Here is a 20,240-nt window from a genome sequence, read left to right on the forward strand (position 1 = left end):
GCTCCTCTGTCCCTGGGATTCTCCAGGCAAGAACACTGGAGTGGGTTGCCATGTCCTTCTCCAATGCATGAAAGTGAAAGTGAAGTCGCTCAGTCGTCCGACTCAGCAACCCCATGGACTGCAGCCTACCAGGCTCCTCCGTCCATGGGATTTTCCAGGCAAGAGTACTGGAGTGGGGTGCCATTGCCTTCTCCGTCTCCGACACTAGTGGTAGAAAAATTAAAACTTCTCGAAACCCTCGCAAACTGTGCGTGGCGCCGTGGAAGGCGCGCAGCACTTCGGGTCTTGTAGTCCGGGACGGACTCCGAGTCCCATATTGCTGTGCGGCGGGTCGTCGCGCCTGCGCGGTGCGGGCGGCGGGCAGCGCAGAGTGCGAGGCTCTTTTGTTCGTCTGAGGGGAGGGCCGTTGGCAGGGGCCTGCGGTACGCCGCTTCAGTGAGGGGGCTCGACAGTGGTCACCCGGCTTGTTGCTTTTCTGGTCGCCACTCCCCCGGCCGGCCGGACAAGACCCGCCAGTAGCGCGGCACCGATTCCTCTCGGGCTTGTGGGCGCTGCTCTGAGGTGAAGAGCCCGCTAGAGGCGGGCAAGCGGGGGGATGGCGCGCGGCGGCGGCGGCGGCGGCGGGAGCCGTGGATCAGGGGCCGCGAGCTCGCGGCAGAGGTTAGGAGCGAGGAGCGCGCCCGACTCCCTCTCCCTCCCCGCGCAGTCTTCTGCCGGGCGCAGTGGGTAGGGCGAAGAGCGCGAGAAGATGGAGAGGGCGGGGCGGCGAGTCAGGAGCCAGAGATTGAAGCGATTTGGGGTGGGCCGAGCGTTTGCGGGTCGCCCTTCGGCCTGAGTAGACCAAGACAATGCTACGTGGGTTGGGTGGGCGGCTGGGGGATTGGGCTGGAGAGGAAACATAGTAAATTGGGAAGAGGACGGACGGGGTAGCCTGGGCGCTTGAACCAGCGTGGGGAGGGTTGACGACTGCAAGACCCGAGGTTAGAAATGTAACCTGAGAATATTGGGTCCAGCCAGGGCTGCCGTAGGAACTCCGCTTGCGGAGTTGCGGAGCGATAACTTCGAGGAAATTGTAAGCGGCGGGGGAGGGGGGGGGGCAGGGCAGCCCCAAGTGTAGTGCTTTGGGGAGGTCTGTTGAGTAAATTGGGGAAGGGTCTAGAAGGAGGGGTGGTATTTGCCTGGTTTTGCTCGGGGACTAGGGGTGGCGGGGAGAAACTGTTAGAGTAAGTGGGCGGAGGTCCCGAGAGCTTTTCTGTGAGGCTTGCACAAGAAAAGGGAAAAACTGGCCACCGCTTGCTTTCTGGTTGATCGGCTGTAAGAATGTGTGAAGAAAAGATGGAACGCATTTTATTATCTTTTCCAGGTTTTCTGCTGCCTTCCTTCATTCCGTGTTTCCTTTAAGGAGTTAAAAAGTCCCAGTGCAACTCTTGCTTCAATTCGTAATTGATTACATAAGTTTTTATCTGGGACTGTTGCTGGTCACAAAAGGCAGTGAAGTTGTAGAAATGTGTAGACGAGTTCATATTTAAGGAATGAAGTTAGTGAGAGATTGTGAGATGGTGTGGGAAGTTGAGAGAGAACGTGGAAAAGTTCATGAGATTGTCAGATTTTTTCCTTCAGCTCTTAAGTTTTTTAGCCAGCTTGTCCTTGGCTAGAAAATTTGAACACGAAGGGAGCACTACTTTACCCCTTTTTCAAAACTTCAGATGCAGGTTTTTCTTGGATTGCTGTTGCATTCAGACATGTACGGGTTCGACTCTGTTGAGGTGGCATTTACAAGATCAGTTATACCAGAACCTCTAGCTGAGGGTTTAAGATACCCTTCTCAATTGTGTTAAGATTCCGGTCGGCATTTTGAATAGTTTTAAAAGGTCCAAGATTTTGGAATGGGTGCAGGAATACAGTTGGGAAATTAGTGTCTGTGTTCCAAAGTGCTTACAGATATTTATATGGAAAGTGATATGTTTGAAGAGCACATTGTTGGAATTGGCCACTCCTTGATAAAGCTTTAGGGCAGTTCAGACTCTCCAGTCCTTTACAATTTTCTCTGTGGTGCTGTTTTCTTCATTGGCTGCTGTAGCCTAAGTTTTTTTCTTTTTTTCCATTAAAAATGTAAGTATCGTGTAGCTTTGTGCGTCTAGTTTCTTGATTAAGGGAGACCGAGAAAGAATACCCTATCCTGCAGTTTGACTACAGGATACTAATATTTTTATCATCATCTAAGGAAAGGAAGCAACCATTCTATCTTCTGGTGCCCATTTTAGAGACTAGGAAAATATTTCTTTTTGAATTCATACCACTTAAAGAGAAGTGATGCATTTTTGTCATTTTCTAGTAGTTTACCAATGAAATCTTCCCTTTTCGTATACTGTCTCTGATGGTATAATAGATTTTCCGTTGTATTTGATGAATTTTTGCATCATAGTTAATTTTTCTGGGTAGTTTTTTAAATAAGAGGCTAATGGCAAGTTTATGGGTTCATGTAGGATGAGCCATGCCTCTTGTTCATCCAAGACTAACACATAGTTCATTCATATTGTTGAATGAATGGATAGGGCTTTGAGATCTTCCTGAGAATTCCCTGAGTTAGCAGAATGACTCACTGTGCATTTATATAATCAATTTGCCTGTTTTTGTTCTATGACATTTGGCAGAGTAAAACTGTTGCCCTTGGCGTTCTTGTCTTAGCCTCCGTTTTTAATATAGTCACCTGGGTATTAAATACAGAAAAGGTGTGCAGATTGTGTAAGTGGCAGTTTTAAATACGCTAAGCCAGGACTGGGAGAGCACTCAGGATCTGGGTTTCAACAGCAAGCTATATAGTACTTTGAATATTTTCTGTTACGTAAGTATTTTGAAAATTTTGTGTCCTTTGTATGGAGCTAAGTATTTCTCAATAGAAATGTCTATTGAAAACTTGAATAGCCTTTCCAAGGTTAACTGGAGAAGTTATTTGATTAAGGACAAAATTCTGATCGTGTGAGTATTTGAGTTACTGCCTTTAAGCTTTTGTGATTTGCTGACCAAGAGAGGATGGCCTAATTTGTCTGTGAAATTGTGCCTTTCTTTAATAGTAGCTAACACATTGAAAGCTTAACAACTGTGGTATTTGAGAAGTTAGTGTCATTATTCTGATTTTGTTGTGTTGTCTATGAATGCTTTGGTCTCTGCTTTTAATTCCAACTTAGTCATAGTTGTGGTCTTGCTTTCTAATCACTTTTATTTCATTTTAAACTAAAAGATTTGCTTCTGGTATCATTGTGTCCTGCTAATATTTACAGATGCTTGTGGCTTTTATAGATATAGATAGATATAGTTTTATTTACATCAGCACAATGAAAAGGAGTTAGCCAAAGTTTTGGGACACATCTCAGATAAAATTCTAATTTTATTTTCACACTGATATTCTAGTCCTAGATCCCAAAATTCGAGGACAGGGATTCCTTTAAAAATGAAAGTCCTGCTCACTGGGTATGTGGCACAAATTCTTGTTTTTTGCCCAGTAAAGTTTTCCATCTGGAAAGCATTTGCCTCACAAACAGCTACAGCTAACGGACGAACTAAAAGCATTTAGAAACATGCGTCAGAAGGACTACAAATTGAATGTTCTATACATGCCTTCACCTGCCTTTCAATGTCTGGTAATGCTACTGATCATAATCCAGTTTGTTTGCTGAGCTTTCCCTGAAAAGCTGAGAGCTTTCAACCTCTGTTCCTTGGTTATCTGATTCTGAGACCTCCATTCTTATTGCCCATATGGGGTTCAGCACCGTATGCCAGGTCCAGACCTACCTTTAATTGAGTGTCTGAGTAAAAATAAAAACAAAATGCTTTGGTAATTACAAGAAAAAGAGAAATAATACTTGGCTGAGTTGGGTAGACGTGATAGAAGAAGTAGCATTTGCGCTAGCTCTTGAAGGATGGGTAGGGTTTTGACTACTAGTTTTGGACAGGATAATAGCAACCCACTCCAGTGTTCTTGTCTGGAAAATTCCATGAACAGAAGAGCCTGGCAGGCCGCAGTCCATGGGGTCGCAAACAGTTGGACACACTGAGAGTGTGCACACACACTTCTAAGTAAAGAGCAAATCCATGCATAGAGGAAGTGTGCAGCGTATGTTCAGGTTATAGTTTTCCGTTTTGACAGGAATGTAAGATTTGTGAGGGAAGTGGGAGTATGGAATAGGTGAATCTAAAGGGTGTTAGATGTTATGCTGAGGAGTTTGGCCTTTCTAAGGAAGGAGGAGGAGACTTTGCAGAAAATTTTTTAGCAGTTACCTGCTGCTTTCCTATTCATTCTACTCCCACCCAAGATGGTTTACACCCTGCCTACCTCAGAAGTGCCTCATTGCATTTGTTAACAATAGTTCCCTGGGCTTAAATTGCCTCCCTCCAGTCCCGCTTTTCAAATGCTGTTGGAGCCTTACCTCAAATCCTGACTTTTCAAAACCTCTAGTCACCCTAGCTATTTATTTTTCTAAACCCCTGTAATACTTTTGTGGCTACTTATTCTTGCTTATATTTATTTTGCTAATTATTACATACTCCTGTTATTTCTTCTGTTGAAATGAAACTGAACTTCAGTTGCTTTTGTACTTTTTTGTATGTTTTTAATCTTACATTCCTGGTTCTGTGTCTTACCCTTCGGAGACTTTGGGAATTTTCCTATGCTTCAGAAAGCCTTAGTTTCCCGAAATGGACTTAATAGTGTTTGTTGTGAGAGTTGAATTAAGTGCCTTTCTATGCATTGTGTTCAGTATTCAGCAAAAGTTATATGTTATATTAAAAGTTATATTTTCAAAAGCCTCTACTTCTGTGAGTCTGCAGATCCTGCTACCCTAGCCCAGCAGTTCCATTTGCCAGGGTCAAAGGGGTTCCTGTGATGTGGAACTTGCAGAAGCTTTCAGTGCTTTAGCTGGAATGAATTGGTTACCTTTTTCCACCCAGGCTGTTAGTAAGTGCTTATTGTTTTGATTTGTTTTTTTAATAGATGGTATTAAAAGCTAGTAGAGCTGTAGCCATTAACTTTTATGCTGTTAACTGACTAGGCCTTGAACCTAAGCTAGAGGCAAAAGACAGGTAAGGAAAACATGGAATGGAAAAAGGAGCTAGATGGAGAAGGAGTGAAGTGGGGAGTGAAATACACAGTAATGATCAGCTGGTTCTTGCCTGCTGCTCCCTCAGTCTAGCTCTTTCTACCTGGCCACACTTCTGTTCCTCAGATAAAGCAGGCTCTTCTCACCCTAGGACTTTGAACCCACTGTTCTCCAAATTTGGTATATTTTTCTAAGTTTTGCCGAGTTGTCTCCTTAAAATCTTTGTTGAATTTGTTACAGTAATGCTTCTGTTTCATGTTTTGGTGGCGAAGCATGTGGAATCTTAGCTCCCTGACAATAACCCACACCCTCTGCATTGGAAGGCGAGATCTTAACCACTGCACCACTAGGGAAGTCCCATTAATGTTTTCTTGCTTCTTCTCTGAGCCCTACTCTGCAGACACATGCATACATAAACTCCCACTCATGCTCACTTATTTGTCCTCGTTAGAATATAAACTCTAAGAGACCAGGAATTTTGTTTGTGGTGTTCTCCCCATTTTTCTAGTGTCTCACACATAATAGACGCTCAGTAGATGATGTAGGAGTATGTTCACAAGAAGAGTTAATCTAGTCTGGGGCTTCAAGGATGCTTCTTATGGGGGCATTTTAGTTAAGGGAAGTGGTTGAGTGGAGAATGGGGCAAAGGGCAAGGTAATCGTGATTGTTAGGGTTCGATGCAGTGGTCTTCAGTTCAAATGCCTGCAGATAATGGTATGGAGGTCTTCATTTTTACATCAGTGGCTGCTGTTGAGAATGAATTGGGTTAGGAGTTACCCAGGCAGGAGATGGTGGTTACCTGGAGTAGGATGGTAGTAGTGGGACTAGACAAATGTATAAGTTAAAAGATACTTAAGATAAAAAACAAGAGACCAGATACAGAGTATGAATAGAGAGAAATCAATGTCATAATTTTGTTCTGAACTCAGTAAAAGCTACATGAATTCTTAGACCATTTAATTGAGTAATTGACCTTTTTAAAAACTATATCTGTAAAATCAGAGCCTGAAATCATAATCTCTGAAGTTTATTATAGAATTTTACCATAGAAATCATTAAAACTGACTTTTGGTATTTATGTAGTTTCTTCAGAAATCTTAAAATTCCTTTTGCAAATAATTCTGTTGAAATTTTCCATAGTTTGTTCCCAGAATTTACTTCCTTTTCGTCACCTATCTATCTTCATAGGAAGATACATTCCTTTTGCCATTTACTACAAGGTCTTCATTTTTCTGCCTGGATAAGATAAAGAACATAAGGAATTTCTACACTTCAGGTGTATGAAATGTGATTTCTCAGTTTCTGGCAGCTCTTCTCTCTCAGTATTCCAGAAATGAGATCTTGGTTTCTGTTTTGTAATTACTGGTCATTCTTACCAGTCAGATCTGGGTCCTTCTTGAGTGTTCTGGAGCTGCTATGATGTTTTGAAAAACCTAGCCATGAATTTCAGCCATATACACAGGGGGAAAAAATGGTATTTTCTCACCAAGTTCCCATTGCACTGGATTTCAGAGTTATGCTTAAAGCAGTAAATAATTAATGAAGTAGAACATAAGTGCAAATATGTAAATAGATAATGAATGCCAGAAGGTAATAAAAAGCTCACCCCAGTGGAATTCCATGGAGTTATTACACCTGTTTTACAGATGAGGAAACTGAGTTTGCAGTAAATATACATAATGCCTATAGGCATAGTTTTGAGAGATCGAGCACAGGAAAGATATGCTTCCGGTGCTCATACTAGCTAGAGGAATTATAAGGAGTCTTCAAGCAGTACTCTTCCAGTTTCATTGCTAGGAGAAAAACGGTCTAGAGTGAATGCTGTTGAAGATGATATGGAGGTTTTGTTTTCAAGAATCAGTTATCACTTACTGTTCCAGCCTTATTCTAAATGGGCTGGAATAATGGGCTTTATGGAGGAAGTAAAATGTTCACCTACCTTTTTGCTAAGTATAAGAATTGATTTATGTTTGCAATAGTTATGTAATTTTACTGAGGAAAGTAGTTTCTGTCAATCCTCTTGTAGCAGTGGCTTTTTTCCGAGGATGTGCATCAGATCGCCTAAGGAGCTTTTAAAGATGAGATGCCGTGATCAAAGCAACACTCTTTGCAATAATAAAAAATAGGAAACAAAAAATTTTCATCACTAGGTGAATGGTTAGAGTATGGTATGTCCATACAATTTGGAATATTGTGCAGCTTAAGAATGGAGATCTTTATGGAATAATGTCAGAGATACTTATATTAAAAGGCAAATTATAGAACTGTAATATCTATTTTCACATATGGTACATCTGGGTCAGTTTACATGTAGAAGGACAAAGACAGATTTTCAGGAAGGAAACTGATTTCTTGCTTTAAGTAATTTTGTAATTCAATATGAATAAGCTAAGCTAAGTCATTTCAGTGTGTCCGACTCTGTGCAACCCCATAGACGGCAGCCCACCAGGCTCCCCCGTCCCTGGGATTCTCCAGGCAAGAACACTGGAGTGGGTTGCCATTTGAATACATAAGCTAATTACAATTAGAAAAACAATATTTTTAAAAATAATACACATACTCTATTTTTTGACTCCCGGGATGTAGACTTCTGTATTTGTAGATTCCATAGGTGAGTGTTTCTCATTTAGGTGGAAGTTCTCTGTTCAAGGTCTGCTTTCCTGTGAATGCTTTCTTAATACAGATTCACCAGACCAGTGTGTTTTACCTTAGCGTTTACTGAAAACATCCTGCTGGTCTGGTTTCAGAGGTCTGTAGATGTTACCTTGTCCTCACATGTGGAGTTTGACCTTTCTGAAAGCTGGCAAGAAATCAGCTTGGAAGTTCTGGGCTAGCCCTTTATAATTCATGTATGTGATGGCAAGCAGGAGCTATGCTCACATTGTCTTCTCAGATCCTTCTCATACCCTTTCACTCGGACTTCACTTTATTGCACTTCACTTTATTGTGGTTTGAAGATAATTGAATTTTTTACAAATTGAAGGTTTACAAGTTAAAAGTTTATGGCAACCCTGTGTCAAAAAAATAAGTCTATCAGTGCCATTTTTCCAACAGCATCTGCTCACTTTATGTCTCTGTGTCACATTTTGGCAATTCTCTCAATACGTCAAACTTTTCATTACTGTTAAATTTGTTATAGTGATCTGTGACCAGTGATCTTTGATATTGCTATTGTGATTGTTTTTGGGTGCCACAAACCATGCCCATTTAAGATACCAGAACTTAATCTGCCAGCTGTTCCAGTCTCTTCCTTTCCCCAGGCCTCCCTATTCCTTGAAATTAGGCCATTTAATAACACTACAATGCTTTCTGAGTATTCAAGTGAAAGGAAAAGTTATGTCACTCACTTTAGAGGCTAAAAACTATTAAGTTTAATGAGGAAGGCATGTTAAAAGCCGAAGGCCAAAGATAGGCACTGGTTAGCCAAGTTATGAATGCAAAGGAAGTTTCTGAAGGAAATTAAAAGTGCTACTCCAGTGAACACATGAATGATAAGAAAAACAAAACAGCCGTTTGCTCATATGTAGAAAGTTTTAATGGTCTGGATAGAAGATTAAACCAGTTAGAGCATTTCCTTAAGGCAAAGTCTAATCCAGAGAAGGCCCTAACTCCTCATTTCTGTGAAAGCCTCACAAGGTAAGGTAGCTGCAGAACAGTCAGCAGAGGTTGGTTAGTAAGATTTAAAGAAAGAAGATGTCTTCATAACTTAAAAGTGCAAGGTGATGCAAGTGGTGCAAGTGCTGATGTAGAAGGTACAGCAAGCTATCTAGAAGATCTAGCTAAAATAATTAATGAAGTTGGCTACAGTAAACAGCATATTTTCAGTGTAGATGAAACAACCTTCTATTGGAAGAAGATGCCGTCTGGGACTTTATCATAGCAAGAGAGGAGAAGTCAATACCTGGCTTCAAAGGATAGGCTGACGCTATAGGGGCTAATATAGCTGGTGACTTTCAGTTGAAGCCAGTGCTCATTTACCATTCCAAAAATCTTAGGGCCCTTAAAAATCTAATCTGTTTACAACACAGTTTACAACATGGCCCCCAAAGCTGCTTTTTTTTGGTCTTAGCAATGTATGGTACTTTCCTTATATCCCCTTTTTCCAGACTATTCTGTTTTCCAGTTTCAGATGAAAACTCTTAAGCTTTTTCTGTTGCCTAGTGCATCTCCTTAACAATAACTTTATCATTTTAAATCTTAATTTATTTCACATGGAAAAACTAATACTTGGTGTGAAAAGATCTGCTGCACACAATAAAATTACAGTATTTTAAGCCCACTGTTGAGGCCTACTGCTCAGGGAAAATGATTCTTTTCAAAATATTACTGCTCATTGATAATACACTTGGTCACCCAAGAGCTCTAATGGAGATGTAAAAGATTAATGTTGTTTTCATCCCTGCAAACACAGCAGCATTCTGCAGCCAGTGGATCAAGGAATCATTTTGACTTTCAAGTGTGATTTAAAAAATACATTTTGTAAGGCTATAACAGCCATAGATAGTGACTCCTCTGATAGATCTGGGGAAAGAAAATTGAAAACCTGGAAAGGATTCACCATTCTAGATACCATTAAGAACATTTGTGGTTCATTGGAAGAGGTCAAAATACAACACTTATGGGAATTTGGAAGAAGTTAATTCCCGGCCTTTATGGATGACCTTGAGGAGTTCAAGACTTCAGTGAAGGAAATGCACATGTAGTGGAAATAGCAAGAGAATTAGAAGGGGAGTCTGAAGAGTAAATTACTGCAATCTCAAAATAAAACTTCAACTGATGAGGAGTTGCTTCCTATGGTTGAGCCAAAAAAGTGATTTCTTGAGATAGAATCTACTCCTGGTGGAGATACTGTGAAGGTTGTTGAAATGACAACAAAGGATTCAGAATATTATACAAACTCATTTGATAAAGCAACAGCAGGGTTTGACAGGACTGACTCCAATTTTGAAAGAAGTTCTGTGGGTAAAAGGCTATCAAACAGCATTAATACTACAAAGAAGGCAGTTTATGAAAGGAAGAGTCAATGTGGAGAACTTCATTGTTTTAAGAAACTGTCATAACCACCCCATCTTTCATAATGCACCACCTTCATCAGTCTGCATCCATCAACATGAAGGCAAGACTCTTCACTAGCAAAAAGGTTATGACTTGCTAAAGGTTCAAATGATGGTTAGCATTTTTAGCAGTATTTTTTGTTTAAGGTATATGTATTGGTTATTTAGACAGTGCTATTGCATGCTTAGTAGACTATAGTGTGAACAACTTTTATATGCACTGGGAAAAGAGAAAAGTTGAGAGACTCATTGTAGAGGTCTGGAGGTATGCGTGTATTCAAAAACAGAATGCCTAATCCTGTGTCTGATACTTCACGGTCTTCTGCCAGCAAGCAGCGTTGTTACTCCTTTACATTTTCTAGCTCTTAACTGTAAGAGTGGAGGGGTGTCTAGGAGAATCTCAATTGTGTTTTTTTCTCTTAAAGAGCTATGAGTTCGTGACTTTGCTTCAGATTTACACTATTCCTAGATTCTTTGGGACACCATAGAACAAGTTTGGGTTCTTAAAACTGGCATTTTCTCAGTAATTCTCTGTAGTCTACTTGCTAAGCAACAAAAATGCAAAATTCTGTACTTGTCAGGGCTTCCCTATTGGCTTAGTGACAAAGAATCCACCTGTAGTGCAGGAGACGTGAGTTTGATCCCTGGGTCGGGAAGAACCCCTGGAGGAGGAAATGGCAACCCATTTTCCTAGCAGTGTTCTTGCCAGGAAAATCCCATGGACAGAGGAGCCTGGCGGGCTGCTGTCCATGGGGTTGCAAAGAGCTGGACATGACTGAAACAACTCAGCAGACAGCACTTGTCAATTTAAAAGACTCAGAAGACTCCTGGGGCCCTAAAAACCAAAACTTTGTCACACCTGTTGATTTAACAGCTGTTGTTCATTCGCTAGGTTGCGACCCCATGGATGCAGCACACCAGGCCCCTCTGTCCTCTGCCATCTCCCAGAGTCTGCTCAAATTCATGTCCATTGAGTCAGTGATGCTATCTAACCATCTCTTCCTCAGCCGCCCCCTTCTTTTGCCTTCAGTCTTTCCCAGCATGTGGGTCTTTTCAAGTGAGTGTGCTCTTCACATCAGCAGACTCACTGGAAAAGACCAAGTAGTTTTTAAACACCTATACATACTCCAGGGTATTAACTGAAAGAAATCATTGTCCATCACTTCCTTATTTACTGATGACAAATTGTAGAGAGGATCAAGTCAGATCCTTTCCTTGTATAGACTGGAGGGAAATCTCCCTTTAAGTATGTTGTCCTTTGGTCTAGCTCCTAGATCTGTGTGGGTGGCAGGGTCATTAGCCCAGCCCTGCTAGGAAATGTGCATACTGAAGTGCTGTAATTTTATTAATTGTGTGACCTTGGGAGGTTTATTTCCTGTAAGTCTGTTGTGTTATCTCTGAGGTGTCAATGACATCTGAATGGCTTATTTTATAGGATGATTTCAAAGATCAAATGAGTTGTGGTAGCACATTAACTGTAAAGTGCAATATAAATGTGAAGTATTATTTTTCTAGGCATTTTAAATGTGGCAGATCAGACTTCCCTTGTGGTCCAGCGGTTCAGAATCTGCCTGCCAAAGCAGGGCACATGGGTTCGACCCCTGCTTTGGGAAGACCCCACATGCCTTGGGGCAGCTAAGCCTGTGCACCACAACTACTGATGTCTGCCCTCTAGAGACCAGCCATCCTCAGCTACTGGAGCCCTGGGGCCCTAGAGCCCATGCTCTTGCAACAAGAGAAGCCACTGCAACGAGAAACCTGTGCACCAGAACTAGAGAGTAGCCCCCACTCTCTGCAACTAGAGAAAGCCTGCGTGCAGCAGTGAAGACCCAGCACAGACAAAAGTTAAAATTGATTTTTTTTTTAATGTGGCAGATCCAGTTTAATATTTAGGTAAAAATTATAGCAGCTTAACTGATCATAGGTATTTTTGTCTGAAACATCGTGATGAGCTTTAAGAAGACTTGTCCACGGACTAAGATTTCTAAGTTAATTTAGAACCGTTCACCTCTGTGTACACATTGTGATGTATGGTATATATCTTGACCCTTTGTTCGTTGATTTTGGCACTTTTTATGCTATAATTTGTTTGCCAGGATATTTAGAGAGAGTGGCAAATAGAATTGACTAATGGCATTTTTCCATTGTGCTACTACTCTGATCTGAGTTACTTTGAAATTTCCTTGTCAAGCAATTACAATTGAGAGCCCTCCTTCAGGTATTACTGCTGGTATTTGGAGACTGCCGTATTCAAGGAGAGGGGATTTCTCTTGACATTATCAGTTTGGAAAGTATATGCAAATGACTGGTCTGTCATAATATTTCAGGGAGATCTTGGCTTGTCTGACGTCCCTGGTGGCTCAGACAGAAAAGAGTCTGCCTACAATGCAGAAGACCCAAGTTTGATCCTTGAGTCAGGAAGATTCCCTAGAGAAGGAAATGGCAATTCACTCCAGTATTCTGGAAAATCCCAGTATTCTGGAAAATCCCACAGATGGAGAACCCTGGAGGGCTACAGTCCATGGGGTTGCAAAGAGTTGGACACGACTGAGCAACTAACATTTTCACTTTGGCTTGTCTGAAAGTGCTTGGTTTTGTGGGAAGAGTGAGTTGTGTATTTAATCCACTTCTCTACTGACTTTGACAAATGGCTTATTCAGGACCCCAGAAATGTACCAATAAATAAGGAAAAAACTCACATTGGGAAGCCTGGCTGAGAATCTCCAATATAAAGAATCTAACCTGGAGACGGGTGCTGGGATGAGCTAGTTAAGAAAACTCAAGACAGAAGTGGAGGTCTGTTTTCTACATTCTTCACTTCTCTTTTCAGTTGCTCTTAGGACAATGAGTTTAAGAGGAAAATCAAAAAGTCTTACTCCAGATTTCCCAGTAGCTAGCGATGAGGTAGAAACTGTCATTATTTTGTAGTAACAGGACTTTTTGTAAGACATATACAGCTATTAATGTAAACAACACAGATAAGTAGCTCTTAATTCTGAAGCCAGAGTGATAAGACTGCTTTTTCTTTACTTTAATTGCTTAGAAGAAGGTTGATGAGGGGACAGTTACTGGTTTGGAGTTGTCTGTAAACCACTGTTCTCTTTCTGTCTGTTTAGAAAGGGAGTGGCTTCTAATTTCTGAGTCCAAACTAATATAGGGAGTTGTGGTACCCTTTGTTATTGAAAGGTAACTGTCAATTTATTTTTCTCTGCACATTAACCAAAGACTGATGATAAATCTTGCAAAGAGTAGCACTTGTTCTTGGGAGCAGCTACTACTGCAGCACTTATCCTAAAGAAAAATTAGGTTTGTTTTCTTTCCTGATAAAATAACACTTATCATGGCAATCAGAATTCTGAAAATACTTCCCTCCAGGAAGAAGAAACAGCCTTTGAATCAGAGGCACAATAGCCAATAATTAGCCAAAGCTGACATTCAGTGCATTGATTTGTCTGTTCAGTAACAGAAGAAAAGGAAAACTCATGTGGCACTGAAACATAGAGGGCTTGGGGAGGGGAGGAAAGCAAAATCTTCGGTATGTAAAAGAAGAGGAATGAGCAAATGTAAATGAAGAAGAGTCAGCTTAGACGTGTGTGTGAGCTGCGTGGACAGGGGCATTGGGTGTTGCCACAGACCACACTAAAAGCACCTCAGAAAACTTTTTTTGTGTGAAGTTCAGAATGCCTTTAGTGGAAGAGGTATCTTTATTTTTAATTGGCAGACTTGAGGTTTCTGGAAAACAGGGACCGTTACTTACTCTCTTGAATCTGCAGTCTCTTGCAACGTCTAAAATTTTCCGGCAGCCAACCAAATGTTTGTTGTTTCACTAGTCCCAATTGCTCATATGTACCGAAATGAGAATATCTCAGAATGTAAACTCAACATCTGTAGATACTGTAACTGATTCACAATGGTGAGTCTGATTTTTATGAAAGGTTTGTTTCATATAGTCTATAGATGAGCTCTTTCTAAATATATTCTGTCCACATGCCAGTTTAAAAATATGTAGTAGAAGTGTTTATACTTTAACTCAGTAAGACTCCTTTCCCAAGGATGCTAGAAATAAGCAGTTTAACCCCCAAATTGGCACTACCTTAAATACAAACATGAAACATGGTAGTAACCACTTTCTTGTCTTGGATCATCAGCCATACTTTTGACTCTATAGTTCCCTGCTGGTCGCTGATCTATCAGTTTGTAGATTTCAGCCAGTTTTGTAGATCAATTTTATTGTCTTAGTATCTAATGGCGCCACCTACTGACACAGTTGTAGGCTTTATGCCTACCCAGCAGTTAGAAGAGTTGTCCGAAGGACCAAAGAGAACAGATTTGTAGGGGACTGGAAAAACCCTTAGAGGTTACTGTGCGTGTGTGCTAAATCGCTTCAGTTGTGTCTGACTCTTTGCAACCTGTGGACTGTAGCCCACCAGGCTCCTCTCTCCATGGGATTCTCCAGGCAAGAATACCGGAGTGGGTTCCCATGCCCTCCTCCAGGGGATCTTCTCAACCCAGGGATCGAACCCATGTCTCTTATGTCTCTTGCATTGGCAGGTGGGTTCTTTACCACTAGCACCACCTGGGAAGCCCTACAGGTTACCTAGCTTGATGATATACAAAAGAATACAGGTTTTGTTATCTGTGATATCTTTTTTCCCATACTTCCAAATTCATTAGAGAATCTCATGGTCATTCTGGCATTTTTATGACTCCTTCTCAGACTTAGAAAGAATAAAAACTTAAGTGACAATTAATGGTGCCATTCTTAGAAAAGAAAAACCACATAAAAAATCTTAAGGGAACTCAAAAGAGATGGTGCTTAACAATGCAGAAGAACTGTATATATTATATATGCATATACAGAAGGGAAAATTAAACTAAATGTCTAATAAATAGGATAAGCCATTTCCCACAGTAAAAATCCAAGTCGAATACTTTGGTGAAATTGAAAAACATTCAGAGAATAGGAGAAAATATGGATCAGCGAGTTATATATATTTTAGGTTTGATGTATAGACCTTATTTTTGGGAAGATTGCTTTTCTTTCAAATTAATGTAATACTTTAGATATCATAAGTAAAGAAGTATTGGGAGTTATTTTTAAACTTAGAATGAGTATAAAAGTTTTAAGTGGATGTGCAGGCATAAAGAAGTCTTGCTGTGAGATTAGTTGGAGCTGTTTTAGAAAACTAACTTTCTAGTTCAACATAATCAGAAAACTCTTGGCTATTGAAAATGAATAGGCATAACATTTAATAACAGCATTGGGCCCTATTAAAGTCATTTTTTATATCCCTGGTTTTCTTATCTACATATTTCCCTAAGAAGAGTACCCTAATGTCCTTTTTATTTCCTTTATCATTTTAGCGGCGTCATCCTTTATACCAGAAAGCTGGCGGGCACTATGGGGAAAAAACAAAACAAGAAGAAAGTGGAGGAGGTGCTAGAAGAAGAGGAAGAAGAATATGTGGTGGAAAAAGTTCTAGACCGTCGAGTGGTAAAGGGCAAAGTGGAGTATCTCCTAAAGTGGAAGGGCTTCTCAGAGTAAGTTTCATTCACCCAGAAAGATGTGTTCATCCGATCACCAGCTGTTTCTCAGGAGACTGATAATGTGCGTGACACAGGGCAACAGGGTGCTCCGATGGGTACATTGTGACTCTGGCTTGGCCTCCATGGCTTATACTCTTAGGAAAATGATCTACATGTACAAAATGCTATCATGCATGACCAATTTCTGATGAGCAGTTTTGTGTATGGCTTAAGACTGATGCAAATTTGCAAAGAGAACGTAAACTTTCTTTTGAATGAGGCAGCTTTCAATTTGTGTTAATACTATAAAGCCCCCTACCACTTACCAAGAAATTTGAGCTTTGTCGAGTTCTTGGTCTTGGACAGAATCTAGTTCTTGGTCTTGGACAGAATCTAGTTCTTTTCCAAGGACAGCAGCTCTCGTCCTCCTGTGCCTCTCGGTGGAGTGTGTACTAACTTTGTGACTCGTGTGCCTCTGGTTTCAGTGAGGATAACACATGGGAACCAGAAGAGAACCTGGATTGCCCTGATCTCATTGCTGAGTTTCTGCAGTCACAGAAAACAGCACACGAGACAGATAAATCAGAGGGAGGCAAGCGCAAAGCTGATTCTGATTCGGAAGATAAGGGGGAGGAGAGCAAACCAAAGAAGAAGAAAGAAGAGGTAAGACTTGAAATAAGAATTTTTACTAGCCCCGAATTCATGCTGCTATCAAAGCAGCTGATAGCCAGATAGTTTCAGCACTTTTGTTCTGCTGCTGCTTGGATCTCAGTCCTTTTGCAGTCTTAGATAGGCTCATGCTTTAAAAATACCTGGGGGCTCTCTCATGAAGGCACATAATCTACTCACATCTGAGGTTTAAGAACAAGTAAGTGCAAGGGTATTAATTTGTGTGAGGAGATGCTGTCAATGTTTTAATCATTTCAGGTTTTAATCCATTCAATACCATAAAGTAAGGTACCTTTTGAGGGTGAAGAAACAATTGTGAACATTTATTTTGCTTGACATGAATGTCCCTTTTTACACATGGGGAAACCTCAAGCACATCAAAACTTGATGGAACAATCACTCTGATTCTAAAAGGCTTGTGACTTAGAGCCAAAGAATTGGTGAAATGTTGGCAGAAGGATTTGATACATTATCATCAAAACAGGAGGAGCTGTAGTCTGGAGAACAGTCCCATACAGTTAAAATTGTTCCATCTGGTTTTTACAGTCAGAAAAGCCACGAGGCTTTGCCCGGGGTTTGGAACCAGAGCGGATTATTGGAGCTACGGACTCCAGTGGAGAACTCATGTTCCTAATGAAATGGTGAGTCTGCCAGTGGCTCTGTGTGTTGTTATTGTTTTTCTTCTCCTCATCTGTTCCATGCCAAAGGAAAAGAGGTAGACCTTGGAAATTCTAGTTGCCCAGGTGTGAAATCTTTAAGATGGCATAGCCCTTCAATAGTTACCCTCGGCCTGACTGCCAGCCTGGTCTCATGAGTTACAGGGAGGGCCCTTAGGATTCTCAGATTTTTGCACCCTCCCCCCCCTTTTTTTTTAAGGAGGTGGGAGAAAATCTAGAGTGGAGAGGTGTATACAGGAAGGAATCACATTTCACTTCTGTAATAAAGGGGGGGAAAATGAAATGTGATTGAACCATCCTCCCTTTCCACCACCTTCTTAATAGAGATCGGGCTAGCCCCAGGATCAGAAATTGTTAACTTCTCAGGGTTAGGAAAGAATTTCTGAAGCTCTTTCTTTGTCCTGGTTAGATCCTTTCCAGTTGGTGCAAATTTTCAATTGCAAAGTCTGCCAGCAGGGGTCAGCAAGGCCCCTTTACTAAGCACAGAGAAGCCTGCTTTTTTTCACTATAACCAGTGGTGGTAGTACTCCATGAAACATCTTAATGAAAGCAGTTGTCCTGAGACTCTTAAGAATTAACTATAATTAACCCAAAGTTCTCTACTCTGTCCAAAAGCAAGACTTTCTTCCCTTTTTCTTGCTTGTTGGAAATGCTTGTTCTCCTCTCTCCAAAACAGAGCTCAATCACTGCCTTTAAAATATAAATTAGGAGTGAATAATTCTAAGCCTTTGCCAAGGAAGCATTATTCTAGGGACTTTATCCTTTTATCAGTCTAGAACCTTCTTGGAAACTTGTGTCTATACTAATTTCTCTCCTTTAGAAGGTGGCAAGAGAAGCCTAACTTGAACACTGAAATCCAGTGTCATAGCTGGCTGCTGCTGCTGCTAAGTCACTTCAGTCATGTCCGACTCTGTGCGACCCCATAGACGGCAGCCCACCAAGCTCCCCCGTCCCTGGGGTTCTCCAGGCAAGAACACTGGAGTGGGTGACTAAACCTCTTCTTTTTTTCCCATCCATTCCCTAGGTGTTTATTGAACCTGACCTTCTTTTAGCTTATTTATTGCTGGCCTATAGGAGAAAAGTTCATTTTAAAGTGCTGCATATGGGGGAAAAGAATTAATACCAGGAGTTACTCAATCCAATTATGATATACTTTTGTGTGGCTGTATGCGACCAGTCTGAGTAATGGTAGCACTTCCTCATTGCTTGACATTACATCCCTTTGGTTGACTCACTAGTATGTATAAAGATTATAGGTGAATGTAACTGCAAGTTAAGATTGGATGTTGATTATAAAACCAAGTTAATTTTAAAGTTATTTCTCCTGGAGAATGGAGATACTTGTTCATTTCCCTAAGTAGCTGTTTTTCTGTGCAGTGAAATGACTGAACTGTTACCTCAGAGGCTGTTGTTGAATTGTCAGCAAGGGGTAGGCTACTTCAGGCTCCCATACTGTTACACTTCTTTGCCCTCCCATTCTCTTATCTGTTGTTTAAAAACATACTTTCCTGGCTTACTCTTCCCTGGGTCAGTGGGGCTGTGTGGCTTAGGTATACATGTTGCTGAGGTTCCAGAAGTCTGGCGTGGTGCCTCATCAGAGATGCCCTCATACGTGTATCTGTCTGCTGCCTGCCCTGTGCTGTTGCTTTCATCTAGGATGCTCCCAATTACCTGAAGAGAGAGCTTATGCTGAAGTCCCTTGTAATATGTATGTGGTTGTCAATTTTTTAGAACATTTTAAAATTCAGAAAAATATAGAGAATTACATAACAGTCCCTTTATTTTCTACCTCCTAGTTTTGAAGCACCATTTCAAAGCACCTGGGAGTTGTGGCCTATCTGTGTGCGCATGGTATTTGGTAGTGTTAAACAGTGCGATTATGAGTCAGCAAGAAAGTCTCCACCTGCATTGGCTCTGGCCAGAGCCAGATTGGTATTAAATCTTACTATCTAGCATGGTATTAAATCCTGTTAGCAGGCCAGGGTCTATGGGCTTTTAGTAGCTGGGATATGGCTTTGGGGGAATATGGCAGCCTCCCTTACTCCTTCAGAGAATCTGAGAGTGTCATGTTTTTTATGTGTGGGGGTGTTCAGAGGTTCCCAGCGGTTTAGAGTTAGCTTTTGACAAAGAGGGTATTTTCAATGGGAGAAGATATCCGAGGATATTATTTGACCAAAAGCTGCTAGTAAATGATGCCTACCCCATGTTATCATCCTTCCCTGGCCTGACTTCTGGAGTTAATATTTTTATTTTTTTATTTTTTTGGGTGCTCTGGGTCTTAGTTGTAGCACGTGGGATCTAGCTCCCTAACGAGGGATCGAACCTGGGCCCCTTGCACTGGGAGCTCAGAGTCTTAGCCACTGGACCACCAGGGAAGTCCCTGGAATTAATATTTTTAAAGCCCAATTTCTTGGGAGATCCATGTTTGGAGACCACCAGCACCTGCTCTCAAAGTCTCTTGTGCTTTGTTCTACAGGAAGAACTCTGATGAGGCTGATCTGGTCCCTGCCAAGGAAGCCAATGTCAAGTGCCCGCAGGTTGTCATATCCTTCTATGAGGAAAGGCTGACGTGGCATTCTTACCCCTCAGAGGATGATGACAAAAAAGATGATAAGAATTAACTTTCTTGAATACCAGCCCCTGTCACATCTGACTGTGGGTTTCAAGTGGGGAAAGAAGGAGTTCTCCTTGTCTTGACACCATGAAGGTGGCTTGAGAAGATGTCCTTTGAAGAGCCAGTATAGTTTCTGTGCCCTACAGCAGCCCAGGGCTTCAAAGCCGCTCCATGCTGTACAGTTTGCACACCCATCCCGGTGGAGGGGAAGGAGGGTCAGTGTTTCAAGGCAACCCGTTCTGAACTTTGCTGAAAAAAAAAGCAAAGGGCCTTCTATGAAGGACAAAACGTAGAATGGGATGTGGGAGAGCAAGAGATACTGTAGATCTTCAAAGAGCATCTCCACAACCACACAGCCTTCTTCCCGATAGTGTTAACTCTGCATTTTTACAGCGTAGCATGTGTGTAGTTTTTGGCTATTACTGGTGTATTATTTGGGGTGGGTGGGGTGGGGTGGGAAAGAAGGGAGATGGGTTAGGATCATTTTTGTTAAAATTTGGGGAAACGGTGAAACGAAGGAAAGAACAACTAATGATGGTTGGGTTCAGTGTCCAGAATATTGTATCCTTTCAAAAAATGTCATTGGCAACCTAAATGAGGACTG

At 41.3% G+C, this 20,240-nt stretch overlaps 1 protein-coding gene across 2 annotated transcripts; it reads left to right on the forward strand.

The window, feature by feature from the left end:
* Positions 1-372: 372 nt before the first annotated feature.
* Positions 373-20,058, forward strand: CBX1 (chromobox 1). 2 transcript variants are annotated; one of them, XM_068977998.1, is made up of 5 exons: positions 373-561; positions 15,515-15,691; positions 16,162-16,339; positions 16,892-16,986; positions 19,499-20,058. In XM_068977998.1, the coding sequence occupies exons 2-5, from the start codon at positions 15,552-15,554 to the stop codon at positions 19,641-19,643; spliced, it is 558 nt and encodes a 185-aa protein (XP_068834099.1). In that variant the 5' UTR covers positions 373-561; positions 15,515-15,551; the 3' UTR covers positions 19,644-20,058. The 2 variants fall into 2 exon arrangements, with proteins under 2 accessions (XP_068834099.1, XP_068834100.1); XM_068977999.1 differs by lacking the exon at positions 373-561 and adding an exon at positions 625-660.
* Positions 20,059-20,240: the final 182 nt, after the last annotated feature.

Source organism: Capricornis sumatraensis, chromosome 8 (genome assembly GCF_032405125.1).
Source record: "Capricornis sumatraensis isolate serow.1 chromosome 8, serow.2, whole genome shotgun sequence".
NCBI lineage: Eukaryota > Metazoa > Chordata > Mammalia > Artiodactyla > Bovidae > Capricornis > Capricornis sumatraensis.